This window comes from Ruditapes philippinarum, unplaced genomic scaffold (genome assembly GCF_026571515.1).
Source record: "Ruditapes philippinarum isolate M1 unplaced genomic scaffold, ASM2657151v2 ctg635_1_1_1_1, whole genome shotgun sequence".
NCBI classification, from domain to species: Eukaryota; Metazoa; Mollusca; class Bivalvia; order Venerida; family Veneridae; genus Ruditapes; species Ruditapes philippinarum.
This window is the reverse complement of record NW_026852468.1, coordinates 654,522-674,526: the sequence shown is the minus strand read 5'-3', so window position 1 is coordinate 674,526 and position 20,005 is coordinate 654,522. Positions and strand designations below refer to the sequence as shown.

At 34.5% G+C, this 20,005-nt stretch overlaps 2 protein-coding genes across 2 annotated transcripts; both read left to right on the top strand.

The window, feature by feature from the left end:
- The first annotated feature begins 1,030 nt into the window (after window positions 1-1,030).
- Window positions 1,031-5,837, top strand: LOC132713931 (uncharacterized). The gene is made up of 2 exons (XM_060696638.1): window positions 1,031-1,611; window positions 3,114-5,837. Exons 1-2 carry the CDS (start codon window positions 1,283-1,285, stop codon window positions 4,459-4,461), a joined length of 1,677 nt encoding a protein of 558 aa, XP_060552621.1. The 5' UTR covers window positions 1,031-1,282; the 3' UTR covers window positions 4,462-5,837.
- A 1,349-nt stretch (window positions 5,838-7,186) lies between these two features.
- Window positions 7,187-15,260, top strand: LOC132713942 (uncharacterized). Its single transcript, XM_060696648.1, has 2 exons — window positions 7,187-7,716; window positions 14,271-15,260. Exons 1-2 carry the CDS (start codon window positions 7,523-7,525, stop codon window positions 15,184-15,186), a joined length of 1,110 nt encoding a protein of 369 aa, XP_060552631.1. The 5' UTR covers window positions 7,187-7,522; the 3' UTR covers window positions 15,187-15,260.
- The last annotated feature ends 4,745 nt before the right edge of the window (window positions 15,261-20,005 follow it).

Here is a 20,005-nt window from a genome sequence, read left to right as displayed (position 1 = left end):
CATAAAAATTCTACTAACATTATTAATAGATACTCAAACTAAATTTAATAAATATATTTAATATCAAAATGTTTAAAAAAACAACTTTTTTAAAAAGTTAATGCTTGCAAATTTAAGTAATAAATAATAAATGATTATTTTCATATTTTTGGCGGCCATCTTGGACGCCATCTTGGATTTCTTAGTCCGCCAGCACTTATGGCAAAAATGAAATCCTATTTCGTAATCTAGGGACCCAACCGAACATTTTGGTATATGAAACCCCCTGTTTATGATCGGGGACCAGTTACTCCCCTAAATAAGCGAGTTATTTGAGTCTATTTGCAGCACTATCTGGTGTCGCGTGACGAAACATGGTAGTGCTGCCAGTTAGACTTAAACACATGCTCCTTGAGTTAAAAGTTGTCACATACTTATTTTAATTATTAGTTTTTTTCTCTAAATTTGTGTTTTCTTGGAAAATTCTTCATGTTCTGTACGGCACACTTTTATGCTATATATTGTACTGTACTGTACTGAACTGTACTGCACCGCACTTCACTGCACTGCATGGCACTGTACTACACTGCACTACTGCACTGCACTGTATATTTTATACAGCATTGCTCTATACTATTTATTGTATTGTACTATAAAAATTCCAAACCATGCAATAAGTAAACCAAAGTACGTATTTATAAGTCGAACACGATAACGGCGTACCATTATGATTATGATATAATTACAGTAGTTTAGCAAATTATTCAATTATCCTTTTTTGCAACAAAGAAGAATAAGTTTAAGTGGATATGGATTCGAATTTCCGAAGATAGTTCAAATAATGAAGACCTCATGTAATGAAAATGATCTCGCTTTAATACATGATATAATTTTTAAAAACCTTTAAAGTTTTACTGTCTGGTTTAACTTTAAGCATGAAAACGCGGTAAATTTTGTTTGAGTGGGAGCATTTATATAACTTTATCGACGGGAGGTTTACAAAAAAGTTTGCAGGTGCGCGATGACGTAGTATCCTACCATTGTTGTCGCTTGTCATATAATATTGTGTGCATTGATCACACACGGATTCGAATGATTTGGGGCATGACATACCCAGAACGCGCCGACAATTGTTACTTTACACTAATATAAACAACTACTACAAATTTACGTTGAAGGTTAAGTTTTAAATGCGTTAGGGAGGTAAATTGCTATAACGAAGAAAAGAAGAGTTTTGCATTTTACAAATTATTGCCTAACTGTATGACTTGAGAGAAAAAAGATACATTCTCTAATAGGTAAAATGGCAGCTAGTGACAATGGATCAGATTATTTTGATGACAAAAAGTGCACTATTTGTAAAAGTAAAGGTATAATAAAGGAATCGACGACATTTTGTTTGGAATGTTCCGACCATTATTGTTTACAATGTTCTGGTATGCACAGGTTCTTCCCTGCTTTACAAGGACATACGTTACTTGATCAATATAAATGTAATGATCATTCTCTATTGGAAAATTCAACAAGTGATTCAACAGAGAGATGTCCAAGTCATAAAGCACAACAGTTGGAACTATATTGTGAGGACCATGATGAAGTTGTTTGTTTATTATGTGTAGCTATCAACCACAGGTAAATATGTATGACATGTGTATATGATATTTTAAACGAATAGTAAAAATAAAGATATGCGTGTAGAATGTAACGTAAATATATTTGAAATTGTATATACACTAAATAACATTATAAATGCACCAGCCATATTTAAGTAATTTTTATACTGAATATGAAAAAAACACATTAAATTAGAGGCAGATAATAATCAATATCAAATATATCATCTGTACGAATTTTATTTGAATAGATCAACAATAAAACCTATTTAAAGTCCCTTGATGAAAGAAGTTAGTTCACAAAAGCAAATTTCGTGTTTATGTCAGCAAGGCAAACTGTGCACACGCAACTTCAACATATCGATAAATCCGCCTGTAGCCGGCATGACATCTTCGAGGGTTGTCCAAAAAATTCGTGCACTGCATTAATTATATATCACATTACGGGCAAATCTGTCTCAAATAAGAAAACAAAAGAAAAAGCCGTGTAACCGGCGTGTCGTGAAAAATAATTGTCATTAAGTTACCTTAGTAACGTAATACCGGCACACGACAAAAAATTGGGTTTAGTTCATTACTGTTATTGTATTTATTTCCTGGTGCTTGTAAAGTGGCATTTGCTTTTTATGTCATAATTTGTTTTACTGTCATTAGAGGAATGATTGATGCACAGTATTTTGTAGTTTTTATTGTTCATATGCAACGTACATGTAACAAATTCACCAGTGAACGTATATATTTAACAACCCTCGTCACATGCCCCGGCATTACGGACGGAGGTCTGCCTGACCGGTTGTCATCGTCTACCTACCATCTACAGAGCGTTTATGCCATTACAAAACCAGCCTTCGTGACACTGAATTGGTCCCGTTTGCTTTTTAAGTTCTTTGTAGATATCTGTCGGTGTTTTACCAATACTTGCGCAAAATTTAATGATCTTCCGTATTTCCAGACGTTTAGCGACTGACATTTTCACGTAATTATAGTATTGACGACCACACAGAAATGTTTGTTTACGACCTTTACAATAAGGCAAATGACGTCATATTTTCAAGTGACGTCAGGTATACGTACACACACTTATCCCTTAATTTTGACGTTTATATTTAGTGTTTAAAGAATACAGTGATGCATCAAAGTAATGAACTAACCCAATTTTTCGTCGTGTGCCGGTATTACGTTACCAAGGTAACAGTTTGACGATTTGTTTTCAGGACACGCCGGTTGCACGCCTATTTCTTTTGTTTTCTTATTTGAGACACATTTCTCCTTCAAGTGATATATAATTCATGTTTTTCTATCAATAACTCTTGCGACAATAACTGCAGTGCACGAATTGTTTGGACAACCCTCGTATAAAGCACACTGTTATACTGTTATCATTTTATACTATTCCAACGCTTTTACATATTCAACTTGAATCATAAAAATGTCAGCATTTTAATATAATATTAAGGAAGAAATGGTTAGATGTAAACTGCTTAATGACTTGTAATTATTTATACACTTATGCAATTTCAGATCATGCAAATTGCACTCCATATCAGATGAAAAAATTGGTTCATTATTCAAACATTCAACTTCTGATCAAATCATTGAACAACTTTCGAATGATAAACTAGATTTAGAGGCTACAAAGAATGCTACAATTGATGTATTGAGCGAGTTCATGGAACAAAAGGAATTGGCAGTTAATTCTGTTAGAGACCATATAGCAGAATTAGTGACTGAGCTCAGCAAGCTTGAAAAAGAATCAATTCGCCAAATTGATGAAGAATACGGAAATACTGAAAGAAATTTACAAAACGCCATTAAAGAGACAGAGGGAAACATTAATGAGCTAGTACAATGTCGGGACAAGCTTGGAATTTTAAATGAAAACAAAGTTCAAAGTTTTCTGGCTATCAAAATGGCTCAGAAGGCTATTGCTAAAGCCAAAAACTCCAAAGAATTATTAAAAGAGCTTTCTGATGTAAAGGTACAGACTTTCCATATTGAATTTAAACTTAAGAACTACATTCAACAAACCAAATCATTGGGACACTTATGTGTTGAAGAGGAAGCAAAAGAGCCTTTAACCACCTTCTATACGCTTAATGAGCAAAGAGATGTTGATATCAAGATATCGACAGATAAAAAGACCTGTCGAATATTTGGTACTTGCCTAACCGACAATGGCTGTTTGCTTCTTGCAGACTGTAATAATAAAAATATAAAACGAATTGACGTTACTACAGAAAAAGTAAAAGACCATTTATGTTTGGAAGCAGCACCAAATGCAGTTTGTCAAACAAGTAGAGATGAAGCAGCAGTAAGTCTTTCAAACAATAACATTCAGTTTATATCGCTGGCAAACGAGATGACAGCAACGAGATCACTTGAAATGGATCACTATTGTAGTGGACTGGCATATAATGATGGAGAACTATTCATGACTAACGGATCAAGTACAATTTGTATGCTTGACAGGGAAAATACCTATATACAAAAGAAGTTAACTGAAAAGTCAGGAGAACCAGTTTTCAGTAAAACAAGGCATATGTGTTTGAGCACAAACAAAGACTTCATGTATGTGGCTGATATGGACAAAGGTCTAATAACTCTCGACAAGCAAGGGTCGTATGTGTCTAGTTTCAATGATCCTGATTTGATTGATGCGAGAGCGGTTTGTACAGATGGCAAAGGAACCATGTTTGCATGTGGATTTAAATCACCGTGTATTATTCAGATCAGAGAAGATTCAAAAAGAAAATTGGGCATCCTAAAATCAAAACCCGAGCATCTCTCGATTTGTTTTGACCCAAATCAGAATAGACTGTATGTTACATATGACGGTTGTGATTCAATCGAAGTTTTTGATCTGAAGTAATGTATCTAATTCTCTATTCATATTTCATTTTGTTTATTGACTTCATCTAACATTCATGAACGTGTACATATTGCAATAAAATGGACGCACAATCTATGTCCTCGGCAGCAAACATTACTAAATATGGACAGTGAATACTCGTAATACAAACTGTAATGATTATTTCTTATTGTTATGAGCAAAATGCACTACTGACTTATTATGCAGTGTTTGATTTAAAACGTTTGCTTATCATTTTTGTTGTCCACTATTTGTAAAAATCATTTTAAAAAAAGACCATTGTTTGACAGCATGCACGGAATTTCGTTTTAGTATATATTTTGTAGTTTATAACAAAGAGAAGAAACATAATTGTCATTGTCACTTTCATATCAATCTGTAAATTAGGTAGACAATTTCGTTCTTGTGTATTGTGTTTATCAGTTTGAAACATTTTTGGCATTCACCCTTTTGGTAAATACAGAATTGATACAAAAACGCATGCCTTTCTTTCTTGTGAATTGTCTTGATCAATAAATAGAGACTCAAATGATCTATGTCTGAGATTCCACTTATTGCCTTTGATTGTTTTGTTAACGGGAGATCACCTTTTTATGATTTGATATAAATTTCATTGTATTATAGTGTATACTATTAATAACAGGGTAAATATATGATGATAAAATAGAACACCCAGGAACAAGAATAAGACAAATAAACAGTGATGTTTTTACAATTCTTTAAATGAAAATATATATGAGTATGTATTTGTTATTATCACATAATATGAGACTTGCGTAACATAAGTTAATAAACCTTGTTCAATATACACTGATTTCATTCTTTTTCATAAATTGATTAAAAAATCAAACATTATCATTATTGCTATGGCCGGAGTACATTTAGCTGGTGCATGAACTTAAACATAGACCGTATAGCTGTTATATAATTGTAAATTTTTAAGTGATAAGCCTAGCTTTGTCATCAGTATAGACACAGACACTGCCGCGTTGACTAGACTGTATATTGCTTTTGTATTACGATATTTAATTCTGATAAGAAACAAACGAACTGTTCCAACTTCAAAACTAGGTAAATGCGTTACAAAAATTCATAGAATTAAGTGTTTAAAAAGTAAACTACTGTCAAGTAATTAAGATTCGTGCATTAAACCAATAAGTACAGTTAAAGGGAATTTGTGTGGAAGTCAAAATACATGTACTAATTTGTTTACATTTTGTTACTTTTATGACAAATTATTTCACGTTAATCACTACCTAGCATTTAACATTCTCTAAAACCACTATTTAAATATTATGAAACTCGTGTCTTCCTTGTAAAGAAGTAAAAAAAATGTTTCTGGGGCATTATGTGCCTTTAAACAATTCCTATTGTGAACCAGTTAAAGCCTATTACGAAATAACGTACATGCTACATAGCTATATCCCGAAAGTCAAAATTAGGAATATATTTACGAGTTTTAGGTTCATTCCGTTTTCTTTAGTTTATTTTATACAAGTTTTACTCATAATATATATATTATGTACTCAGAAGAGTCTAATCCAGGAGGTTGTCATATTGGTTGTACTTTATCTTAATAGAGTTGTTTTAGTTGTATATCTTTAAATTTACTTCATTTAAGTAGACTTGTACACGATATAATGAATATTATAGCATAAAATCGGCTATTTTTCCCTCTTGCCCATGTTATAACGGGACCAAAACCATGTGTTAACATAGTCACGCGCTCTTGTTATAGCCCGGTTTCACCTATGCGCAATACATACAGGGCCCAGTAAACAAACAAACAAAAAATGACGAGTTGGCCTGTTTGCCAAAGAGTCATGCGCTCTTGTTATATTGAAATTTATTGATTCGAGGGCCTCAGTCGCATATTCAAGTAACTATGCCGGAAAAACGGCGTATAGACATCGGTGCTTATCTTGGTTGTCACCCTTTCTAAGAAACGGACAGTTGTCAATGTAAACAAATACAGTAGAATCTACCTGTCATTCAGTTTAACACTCCGATTAACTTACAAAACTAGATAACACAAAATTAATATGAGAAAATGTTTTTTATTTATGTTTATGTTGACAAATACTCTTTATACTTTGAGAGAATAATGCTTAGTGCCTGATTTTTTTGTAAACTTGTTTGCTTGAAAAAAAAAACAACCGATTCTGATGTCACTGATCTTTTTCTACCGTCAATCTGAAATCATTTTAAGAATTTCTGAGGGTCATGTTTTGTCTTGGGTAGAGGGTAGAGTAATGTAACGTTTTTTTTTCTTGAGATATTAAAGCTCCAAAGGCCAAGCTTTGTTGAATCAATTAACATTCAAAATTTCGTTCGGTTCCGAGAATTTTCCAAGTTGTTGGCCCGGGAAAAATGAAACGCATACGTAAAACATAGAATTGGATAAATACCGTCCAAGCAAATTGTGTTTTGTATAAACTATACATCACGAATCTGTTTGAAAATTTTAAGCTATAATAGCGTCAACGCACGTTTATTTCGTGTTATAAAGTCTGCAGAGTCCCTCGGAACTGTTGGAGCCCGAGCCCGGTACCAACCGTTCCACGGGACTCTGCAGACGTTATAACACGGAAAAACGTGCGTTAACCAAACTTCTCAAATTTTTCCCTACCCGAAAGCAAGAACAAAGGTTTGAAATGATAAAACCTGACTACGTGTATATATTATTGACTATCTAGTGAGGTGCATAAGTGTAAACACAAACATTACTTCCTTTAAATAAAGAGATATTGACGATAAATTGATTTTGGTTCTTTTTTTTTGTTACGCAATTCTTCTTTGCATATCTGATTGACGGAATTAAGTGTTACTCGTACAGAAATTTTAACGTTTAAATGTTCATAAACATTTATTTAAAAGCCTGTTAACACGAATAGACAACTTTAACTAATCTGAAGGTCATAATGGCGACTAAAGGAAGTAAAAATGCATCCGACGAGTTGATAGAAACTAAATGTAGTGTCTGTGCTGGGAAAATATAACCCGAGAAGCGGAAAAATATTGTGTAGAATGCCAGGACTATTACTGTATACATTGTACAGACATGCACAAAGCATTTCCTGCAATGAGGGGACACAAATTGTTGGACAAATCGGAATTTCGCACGAAACGGACGCTGACATCTTTACCGATTTATCCGACAGAGAGATGTCCAATTCACAAGGCCAAACTGTTGGACATATTCTGTGAGAACCATGATGAAGTTCTCTGTGCAACATGCGTAGCAATCAATCACAGGTATACATTGCTGTTTGTTTTTAAGTATGAACTAAAATAAACACTTGGTTACATACACTATAAACAAAACATCAGGTAGAGTTTGAAATGGAGCAACTGAGGAAATGTTTTCCTTTTAATTATGTCCCTGTGCTGCTTTACCACTGTTTACGTACTTATTTTATTTTTTCGCCCCCTAACCTGTTATCATGGAACCACCCCTGGTGTGGGTTGTATCGGTTACTCTTGACTGGTGAATAAAATGAAAATACTCCAGATTGACTTTAATCACTTATTTTGTAACTGTTTAAGACATGTACAGTAGTTGTAAAAATTGTTTTAAAGTCAAAAAAATAAATTATATATCTTAGAGATAGAAAGCATAATTTTGTAATACTCACTGGAAGATTTGGTCATAGAAATATTTCATGTTTCAAACCACAGGTAAATATGTATGACATATGAAATTTTAAACGAATAGTAAAAATAAAGATATGCGTGTAGAATGTAATGTAATTATATAAGAACTTTTATATACACAACATAACATTTAAAACGCACCAGCCATATTTAAGTGATTTGAAAATTGTTTTTCATTTTACATTGTGAGCGTTGTTGTTACATGAATTTTGGCCTACTTTCATTTTGGACCCGCTTAGCGAAAACAAACATGGCAGACAATGAGGAATCATCTTCAAGTCCCTAGAGGAAATAAATGAGTTCACAAAAGCAAGGCAAACTTATAAACACAACTTAAACAAATCGAAATTCGCCTGTGGAGGACATAACATCTGCAAAACATAATGTTATACAGTTAGCATTTAAACTATATTATTCCAACGCTTTCATATGTTTAACTTGAATCATAAGAATGCCAGCATTTTAATATAATATTAAGGAGGAAATGGTTAGATGTAAACTGCTTAAGGACTTGTAATTACCAATACACTTATGCATTTTCAGATCATGCGAGGCATTGCGCTCCATATCAGATGAAAAAATTGGTTCATTATTCAAACATTCAACTTCTGATCAAATCATTGAACAACTTTCGAATGATAAACTGGATTTAGAGGCTACAAAGAAATGCTACAATGGATGTATTGAGCGAGTTCATGGAACAAAAGGAATTGGCAGTTAATTCTGTTATACCACAAAGCAGAATTAGTGACTGAGCTCAGCAAGCTTGAAAAAGAATCAATTCGCCAAATTGATGAAGAATACGGAAATACTGAAAGAAATTTACAAAACGCCATTAAAGAGGCAGAGGGAAATATTAATGAGCTAGTACAATTTCGGGACAAGCTTGAATTTTTAAATGAAAACAAAGTTCAAAGTTTTCTGGCTATCAAAATGGCTCAGAAGGCTATTGCTAAAGCCAAAAACTCCAAAGAATTATTACAGGAGCTTTCAGATGTAAAGGTACAGACTTTCCATGTTGAGTTCAAACTTAAGAATTACATTCAACAAACCAAATCATTGGGACACATGTGTTGATGAGGAAGTTAAAGAGTTCTATACGGTAAATAAGCAAAGAGATGTTGATATCAAGATATCGACAGATAAAAAGACCTGTCGAATATTTGGTACTTGCCTAACCGTCGATGGCTGTTTGCTTCTTGCAGATTGTAATAATAAAAATATAAAACGAATAGACGTTACTACAGAAAAAGTAAAAGATCATTTATGTTTGGAAGCAGCGCCAAATGCAGTTTGTCAAACAAGTAAAGATGAAGCAGCAGTAAGTCTTTCAAACAATAACATTCAGTTTATATCGCTGGCAAACGAGATGACAGCAACGAGATCGCTTGAAATGGATCACTATTGTAGTGGACTGGCATATAATGATGGAGAACTATTCATGACTAACGGATCAAGTACCATTTGTACACTTGACAGGGAAAATACCTATATACAAAAGAGGTTAACTGGAAAGTCAGGAAAATCAGTTTTCAGTAAAACAAGGCATATGTGTTTGAGCACAAACAAAGACTTCATGTATGTGGCTGATATGGACAAAGGTCTAATAACTCTCGACAAGCAAGGGTCGTATGTGTCTAGTTTCAATGATCCTGATTTGATTGATGCGAGAGCGGTTTGTACAGATGGCAAAGGAACCATGTTTGCATGTGGATTTAAATCACCGTGTATTACTCAGATCAGAGAAGATTCAGAAAGAAAATTGGGCATTCTAAAATCAAAACCCGAGCATCTCTCGATTTGTTTTGACCCAAATCAGAATAGACTGTATGTTACATATGACGGTGGTGATTCAATCGAAGTTTTTGATCTGAAGTAATGTATCTTATTCTCTATTCATATTTTATTTTGTTTCTTGACTTCATCTAACATTCATGAACGTGTACATATTGCAATAAAATCGACGCACAATCTATGTCCACGGCAGCAAACATTACTAAATATGGACAGTGAATACTCGTAATACAAACTTTAATGATTATTTCTTATTGTTATGAGCAAAATGCACTACTGACTTATTATGCAGTGGTTGATTCAAAACGTTTGCTTATCATTTTTGTTTGCCACTATTTGTAAAAATCATTTTTAAAACAAGAGGGCCATGATGGCCCTGAAGTCGCTCACCTGTATATAGGCCCCCGGAGCGGGGCCAGTTTAAATCCCAGGGCTTTTATTTGAACAAACTTGGTAGACACCCATTAGAAGATGTTTCATGCTAAACATCTAAGGTCTAGCTGGTCAAGTTTTTTCTTTACACATATAGTTAAAAACAATGACACACCTGGGGCAGGGCCAGTTTTGACCCAAGGGCTTTTATTTGAACAATCTTTGTAGACACTTACTAGAAAATGTTTCATGCTTAATATCTAAACTCTAGCTATTCGGGTTTTTTCAAAGAAGATTTTAAAGTTTTTGCTATACACATATATGGAAAATCAATGTCCCCCGGGGCGGGGCCAATTTTGACCCCAGGGCTTTCATTTGAACAAACTTTGTAGACACTCACTAGAAGATGCTTCATGCTTAATATCTAAACTCTAGCTATTTGAGTTTTTTCAAAGAAGATTTTTAAGTTTTTGCTATATACACATATAAGGAAAATAAATGACCCCCTAGGCGGGGCCAATTTTGACCCCAGGGCTTTTATAAGAACAAACTTAGTAGACACTCACTAGAAGATGTTTCATGCTTAGTATCTAAACTCTAGCTATTTGGTTTTTTTTCAAAGAAGATTTTTTAAGTTTTTGCTTTACACATATAAGGAAAATCAATGACCCCCTGGGGCGGGGCCAATTTTGACCCCAGGGCTCTTATTTGAACAAACTTGGTAGACATCCATTAGAACATGTTTCATGCTAAATATCTTAGCTCTAGCTCTTTGGGTTCTTTAAAAGAAGATTTTTTAATTTTTTACTATATGCATATAGGGAAAATCAATGACCCCCTGGGGCGGGGCCAATTTTTACCCCAGGGCTTTTATTTGAACAAACTTGGTAGACACCCATTAGAGGATGTTTCATGCTAAATATCTTAGCTCTAGCTCTTTGGGTTCTTTAAAAGAAGATTATATAAGTTTTTACTATATGCATATAGGGAAACCAATGACCCCCTGGGGCGGGGCCAATTTTGACCCCAGGGCACTTATTTGAACAAACTTGGTAGAAACCCATTAGAGAATGTTTCATGCTAAATATCTTAGCTCTAGCTATTTGGGTTCTTTAAAAGAAGATTTTATAAGTTTTTACTATATGCATATAGGGAAAATCAATGACCCCCCGGAGCGGGGCCAATTTTGACCCCAGGGCTTTTATTTGAACAAACTTGGTAGACACCTATTAGAACATGTTTGATGCTCAATATCTTAGCCATAGCTCTTTGAGTTCTTTAAAAGAAGATTTTATTAAGTTTTTACTATATGCATATAGGGATAATCAATAACCCCCGGGGCGGGGCCAATTTTGACCCCAGGGCTTTTATTTGAACAAACTTGGAAGACACCCATTAGAACATGTTTCATGCTAAATATCTTAGCTCTAGCTCTTTGGTTTCTTTAAAAGGAGATTTTTTAAGTTTTTACTATATGCATATAGGGAAAATCAATGACCCCCTGGGGTGGGGCCAATTTTGACCCCAGGGCTTTTATTTGAACAAACTTGGTAGACACACACTAGAAGATGTTTCATGCCAAATATCTAAGCTCTAGCTCTTATGGTTTTTTTAAAAGAAGACATTTAAAGTTTTTTCTTTCGGTTGCCATGGCAACCAGAGTTCTGCATGGAATTAAATTTTTTGAACAATTTTTAAAGGTGACCACCAAAAGAACATTCCTGTGAAGTTTGGATGAAAAAGGCTTAGTGGTTCATGAGGAGATGTCATTTAAAGTAAAAGTTTACGGACGGACAACGGACGGACGGACGGACGCCGGACGAAAAGCGATCACAAAAGCTCACCCTGTCACTTTGTGACAGGTGAGCTAAAAACGGGCAATAACTAAACAATTATGCAGGGTTGAGTTATCATTCTTGTGCACTGCACTCTTCCTCAATGAGATCCATCCACCTATGAAGTTTCAAGTTGATACCTCAAATACTTTTTGAGATAAGCTCCGGACAAAATAGTATGAAAAAGAACAAAGGGCAATAACTCAAAAATTGTACAGGGAAGAGTTATCATTCTTGTGCACAGCATTCCTCCTCAATAAAATCTATCCACCTATGACATTTCATGTTGACATCTCAAACACTTTTGAGTTATGCTCCACTCAGGTTAAAAAGTAGGGTTAAAAAATAACAAAGGGCAATAACTCTAAAATTACGAAAGGTAGAGTTATCATTCTTGTGCACTGCACACCTCCTGAGTGAGATCTATGCACCTATGAAGTTTCATGTTGATATCTCATAGGCTTTTGGAGTTATGCTCTGGACAAAAATTAATTTTGAAAAATAACAAAGGGCAATAACTCAAAAATTATGCAGGGTAGAGTTATCATTCTTGTGTAGTGCACTCCTCCTCAATGAGGTCTATCCACCTATGAAGTTTCAAGTTGATTACTCAAATACTTTTAGAGATATGCTCCGGACAAAAATGTCGGACGGAAGGACGGACGGACGGAAGGTTGGACGGACGGACGGACGGAGACTATTTCTATATCTCCCGCCGCCTTTTCGACGGGGGATAATAAAATATTGGAAAGGTTAAATAACCCGAAAAAGGCGTAATAACGTAAATCAAAAGGCGTATTAACACGAATCAAAAGGCGTTATAACGCGAACCAAAACGCGTGATAACGCTAACCAAACGGCATAAAAACTGAAAACAAAAGGCATGTTAACGCGAATTTAATACCATATTAATGCTAATCAAATGATCTAGAAAGAACTATATTGATTTGAATTATTTCTCAGACATGTGCACGTTTTATTTTCAATTATCTACGGATACGTTCCTATGTCATAGTCTGTTCTTTCCTACTTTTTTCCAGATCTTTTCATCTATAGCCTAATAAGGAGACACAATCGCGTAATAATAAGATACTATCAGGTTATTAGGTAAATATACAGGACATTATGTGTAGATCGCTCATATAAGATAAGATAACAAGTTCATTTACTATAGTTACATACGTACAATCAATGATATGTTGTATGTAAATTAAGAGTAACTGCAATTATAACCGGCCAAATGGACTTATAAGGCACCTTATATTGATAAATACCCGAGTCATAATTACTGTATGACAATATTACTCTTCCTTTTTTGGTTACTAAGCCATTTGATAAACATTAATATACGGTGTTCCGTTTGTTAAGTCTAAGAACGAAAAGTGCGAAGCATGACAGTACGATGGTGACAATACGACAGTACGATGGCGAAAAACGACAGTACGATGGTGACAATCGATCGTAATGTCGTATTGTCATCATCGTACTGTTGTGCTGTCAACATCGTACTATCGTACTGACGCCGTCGTACTGTCGTACTGCCACCATCAGATTGAAATCTTTACTTAGAATCCGTATTGCCGTCTACGTTTTGTAATTATAGTAAAATTTAAAGTTAAATACTATATGCATAAAGTTTACCTACGTTACACGTTTATGAGCAGTTTGAATATCAATTGAATTGTTTTGGTTTTAGGTTAGAGCTAGTGTATCGGATGTTCTTATAAAAGCTAAACTTTCCTCCATGTTTATATTTAATAATGCGCATGCCTAACAGGAAGGCGACAGTACGATGACAGTACCATGGTGACAGTACTATGGTGACAGTGCGACAGTACGATGGTGACATTACGATGGTGACAGTACGACAGTGACAGTACGATAGTAACAATACGACAGTACTATGGACCGTGACGTTACCATCTTCCTGTTGTGTGTCGCCATCGTACTGTCGTATTGTCACCACTGTCGTAGTGTCACCATCGTACTTTCGCACTGTCACCATCGTACTGTCATGTTTAGCGCTTTTCGTTCAGAGAAAACAAACCTATAAAAAGAATCAAAACAATAAATGAAATACAATAAAGTACAATATCCCGGTTCTGTAACTGTTACATGTACCTTTATTTTGATGGAAAATCATCTTGTTTTTAGATCATGTCAGGCTATACATTCAATTCCTGAAGAAGTTGATACGCTGTACAAGCAGCCACTTTCAAATAAAATTATATCGGGACTTAATGAAGAAAAGCAGCAATTTGCAGATATCAAACAAAGGAAACAGCATCTAATTACTGAGATAAAGAAACAAAAGAAAATCGCTATTGATTCTATATTAGACTATAAGAAAGAACTTGAGGATGAACTGAACAGACTTGAGCGTGAATCAGTCAAGTTAGTTGAAAAAGAATATGGAAGTATTGAACAAGATTTACAGAATGCCATCAAAGAATCAGATAAATGTATTGATGAATTTGAACAATCAGCAGACAAGATACAAAGGTCTCAAGGAAATAAAGCTCAAGAATTCGTGAAAATAAAAACTGCTCAGAGAATTATTCGCACGGCCTGTGAATCTAAAAAATTGCTGAATAAGTCAGCTGTTACTGAAATAGCATGTACTATGGACGCAAACATTAAACAATTTTTGAAACAAGCTGAAGTATTAGGGCATATTTCCATAGAAGAACCAAGTTCGATAGAAGTACCAAGGACAACAGCTTATACTGTGAAACAACACAGCAGTTTTAGCGCACAGGTGAAGTCAGATGATTCATGTTGGCTATATCATTCATGCCTTCTTGAGGATGGTTCTCTTCTTGTCACAGATGTTAATAATAAGAAACTGAAGCGTATTAATACTACCAACTATACCATCACAGATCACTTTGACATGGAGGTTGGACTTATAGCTATAATCTTCACTATCTATTCCTCCAACAGTTTTGGTTTAGCTTCAGGCATTTTCTGTCCTTGTAAGTCAGTTCGTGTTGGGGAAATGTATATTGGAGCTTTTTCACTGGGCGAAATATCTGCTTGTGAATACTGGGATAAACTTGTGTCCTTGTAAGACGCCATCGTCAACAGATAAAGAGCACAAACAACACCACCACCAAGCTTTATAATATTTCGGACTTTTTGACTTAGAAATTAATATTTTAACCGACAAACGGAAAAAAACCCAATAAAATCAAAAATTATATTACAGTGTAACTTCCGAATTCCGGAACTTCTGAAATCCGGAAACTTCTAAAAACCGAACAATTTTTTCGGTCCCGATTTTTTCCCTTCTATTTTCTATTAATATAATACTTCTGAATTCCGGAACTTCTAAATTCTGGACGATATTTTCGTAAAATTAGAGTCAAATCAATGCAATTTTACCTCCAAAAACCGGAAATATCCAAAGGTGTGAAATACATTGTAAATCGAAAATGTTTACCCTGCAGGATGTATGTTACATTACTTATTAAATATATCATTTTATATCAAACTCGTTTTTGCTTAGAATTGGGGTGAACTTGCTATGTTAAACATTTCAGACATAGTACCAAGGACAAGAGACAAACACTTATTTTTTTTACCTTTAGCTTGCTTGTGGCGACTCAATCTACGCATGCAACTAGTGTAGACCTAGACCAGCCAGTACATTCTTGTCATTTGATCATGGTCTGCACTGTTCCCTTTTCAGTCAGTTTATATTTTGAAAATTTCCCCAAAATGTGATGAACTGTCTTATCCAGTTTAAAGATGGGCAAGTCCATTTAAAATATTAAGAACGAAAATGGTGAAAAAAGAGATGAAATACAACTATGGCCTCTTTTTGAGTTATTTGTTCGCAACAATACCAAACTCTAAAAAAGGCTAAACAGGAGGGCCATGATGGGCGGGGCTAATATTAATCCAGGAGCTTTTTTAACCAACTTGGTAGACACCCATTAGAAGATGTTTCATGATAAATATCTAAGCTCTAGCTCTTTGGGCTTTTTTCAAAGAATATTTTTTTAAATATTTACTATAGACATATAAGGAAAATCAGACAAAGGGGTGGAGCCAATTTAACCCTGGGGTGTTCATTTGAACAAATTTGGCAGACACTCACTAGGAAATGTTTCATGCTTAATATCTAAGCTCTAGCTCTATGGGTTATTTAAAAGAAGTTTTTTAAGTTTTTACTCTAGATATATAGGGAAAATCAGTACCCCTGGGGTGGGTTAATTTGTTCCGCAGGTTTTTTTAAACAAACTTGGTAGACACTGACTCACCAGAAGATGTTTCATGCCTAATATCTAATCTCTAACTTTTTGGGTTTTTTAAAAGAAGATTTTTTAAGTTTTTACTATAGACATATAAGTAAAATGAATGACCCCCGGGGGTTGGGCTAATTTTGACCCCAGGGCTTTTCTTTGAACACACTTGATAGACACTCACTAGAAAATGTTTCATGCCAAATATTTTAACCCTAGCTCTTTCGTTTTTTTAAAAGAAGATTTTATTAAGTTTTTACTATATACATATAAGGAAAATCAATGAACCCGGGGGGGGGGGGGGGCAATTATGACCCCAGGGCTCTTATTTGAACAAACTTGGTAGAAACTCATCAAACAATGTTTCATGCAAAATATTTAAGCTCTAGCTCTTTCGGTTTTTTATAAACAGATTTTATTAAGTTTTTACTAAAGACATATAAGGAAAAGCAATGACCCCCTGGAGCGGGGCCAATTTTGACCCAAGGGCTTTTATTTGAACAAACTTGATAGACACTGACTAGAAAACGTTTCATGCCAAATATTAAAGCTCTAGGTCTTTGCGTTTTTTAAAAGAATATATTTTAAGTTTTTTCTTTCGGTTGCCATGGCAACCAGAGTTCTGAATGGAATTAAATTCTTTGAACTGTTTTTAAAAGTGACCACCAAAGGACCATTCCTGTGAAGTTTGGATGAAATTGGCTTAGCAATTTATGAGGAGATATCGTTTAAAGTAAAAGTATACGGACTACAGACGGACGCCGGACGAAAATTGATGACAAAAGCTCACCATGTTACTTTGTGACAGGTGAGCTAAAAAATTATACAGATGATTATTTTATGTAAAATACAGACAAAGTACTTAAAATGTTTTCAGGATTTTTGTTGTTTGTATTCATCTGTGTTGGTGTTGTTTTAGTTTCTTGTCTCCTTGCACTGATATTTTTTCAGACATATTTCATTTGATATATATGTAAAAGGAAATATTAAAATAAAACAAATATCATTTGATACCAATGTATTTAGACATTTTTTAAACTTAAAAAGAACAAATAACAGTAACATACATTCTAATGAAATAATATCTAATGGTGCTATTAACTTAACATTATATAAACAGAGTGTACGTAAAGTTAAACATTAATATGTGTGAATAAAACAGCAAAAATCTTTAAATGGTTATGATATGAGCTCTGTATTCAAAATCATGATTGCATGTCATGACAATATAAAAGGGTTCATGAAAAGGGTTCACTTATGCCAAGTTTGTAATGTTATATCAAAACAAAGCTATAGAAAAATATTTTAATGTAAAGTATAAATGTGAAGTATTAAACTTTTATGACCAATATTATAAATGTTACAAAAAATGATTTTAACAATCTCATAAGGTAGTTGCATTTGCAGTGAAACATTTGTCTGAGTGACTTTCAATTTAAGGTTTTGGCACATTTAAATGTTCATACATCTTATATCATTGATAATTCACAAGGGTTAACAACAATACAAAACAATATCATATCAAAAACATGCTGCTTCCAATGGGAGACTATCAGTGCTCAATATCTGTTTGTATATACATTCAAGGTGATTAGGTTATCTTTCTTGAATAATCTCTTCTGTGGTCCTATTTGTGAATCAAGCATTTAGTTAGTTAAGATAAAGGTGTACAAGTGTTGTATAAATGATACAGTTGTTTACTCTGCGCCTGACCAAGACTTCGAGACGTCTTCCCACACTTTATAGATGACAGGAGATTTTCCTTCTCTTTCTCACTTGAACAGTTCTCATACGCTTGAAATAAACTGAAACAAACTAGAACTATCACTAAATGTGATTAATACCCCCACAAGTCTGCATCCGAAATGAGGATGTTACTAGTAACAGAATACCTTGTAAAAGAATTGAAACATAGAGTTATGGTTGTGGGCAATTAAAGATAACTGTGGTTCATGTATGTTGCATTTCCTTTCAATGTGGTTGGCCATTGATGAAGTTTAATTGAATTACTCTGTAATAAGTCCAGAAAGACAAAGAAAAAGAACAAAGGGCAATAACTCTATAAATACTGAAGATAGAGTTATAGTTCTTATGCACTGCACTTCCTCTTATTGTGCTTGACCATTGTATGAAGTTGTTTTCGATTCCAACCAGTACGTTTTAAGTTATGCTGCGGACAAGGAAAAGTATCAAAGGGCAGTAACTCTGTATTTTGTCAAAATGGAGTTATGGCTCTTGTGCACTGCACTTCCTTTGAATGTCCTTGACAACTGTATGAAGTTGTACTGAATTCCAAACAGTAGTTTTCAAGTTATGCTCTGGACAAGGAAAAGTAACACAGGACAATAACTCTGTAATTAGTCAAGATGAAGTTATGGTTCTTGTGCACTGCACTTCCCCTTATTGTGCTTGACCATTGAATGAAGTTGTTTTAAATTCCAACCAGTAGTTTTCAAGTCATGCTCTGGACAAGGAAAAGTAACAAAGGGCAGTAACTCTGTAATTAGTCAAGATGGAGTTATGGTTCTTATGCACTGCACTTCCTCTCAATGTGCTTGACCATTGTATGAAGTTATAATGAATTCCAACAATAAGTTTTCCAGTTATGGTCCGGACAAAAGAAAGCAATGGAAAAGTAACAAAGGGCAATAACTCTGTAATTAGTCAAGATGGAGTTATGGTTCTTGTGCACTGCACTTCCCCTTATTGTTCTTGACCATTGTATGAAGTTGTTTTGAATTCCAACCAGTAGTTTTAAAGTCATGCTCTGGACAAGGAAAAGAAACAAAGGGCAGTAACTCTGTAATAAGTCAAAATGGAGTTATGGTTCTTGTGCACTGCACTTCCTCTCAATGTGCTGGACCATTGTATGAAGTTATAATGAATTCCAACAATTAGTCTTCAAGTTATGGTCCGGACAAAAGAAAGCAATGGAAAAGTAATAAAGGGCAATAACTCTGTAATTACTTTAGATAGAGTTATGGTTCTTATGCACTGCACTTCCTCTCAATGTGCTTGACCATTGTATGTAGTTATATTGAATTCCAACCATTAGTTTTCAAGTTATGGTCCAGACAAAAAAAAGAAGGCAATGGAAAAGCAACAAAGGGCAATAACTCTGTAATTATTTTAGATAGAGTTATGTTTCTTGTGCACTGCACTTCCCCTTATTGTGTTTGACAATTGTATGAAGTTGTTTTGAATTCCAACCAGTAGTTTTCAAGTCATGCCACGGAAAAGGAAAAGTAACAAAGGGCAATAACTCTGTAATTAGTCAAGATAGAGTTATGTTTCTTACCCACTGCACTTCCTCTCAATGTGCTTGACCATTGTATGTAGTTATATTGAATTCCAACCATTAGTCTTCAAGTTATGCTCCGGACAAGGAAAATGCAACGGACAAAAAAAAAAGTAATGGAAAAGCAACAAAGGGCAATAACTCTGTAATTACTTTAGATAGAGTTACGGTTCTTGTGCACTGCACTTCCCCTTATTGTGTTTGACAATTTTATGAAGTTGTTTTGAATTCCAACCAGTAGTTTTCAAGTTATGCCCCGGACAAGGAAAAGTAACAAAGGGCAATAACTCTGTAATTAGTCATGATCGAGTTATGGTTCTTGTGCACTGCACTTCCTCTCAATG

What these genes read in the sequence shown, in the direction of transcription:
- LOC132713931 (XM_060696638.1), top strand. Translation starts at nt 1,283, where the DNA reads ATGGCAGCTAGTGACAATGGATCAGATTATTTTGATGACAAAAAGTGC. An exon ending in TGTGTAGCTATCAACCACAG is followed by an intron (nt 1,612 to 3,113) that starts GTAAATATGTAT and finishes ATGCAATTTCAG; the next exon opens with ATCATGCAAATTGCACTCCA.
- LOC132713942 (XM_060696648.1), top strand. Translation starts at nt 7,523, where the DNA reads ATGCACAAAGCATTTCCTGCAATGAGGGGACACAAATTGTTGGACAAA. An exon ending in TGCGTAGCAATCAATCACAG is followed by an intron (nt 7,717 to 14,270) that starts GTATACATTGCT and finishes TCTTGTTTTTAG; the next exon opens with ATCATGTCAGGCTATACATT.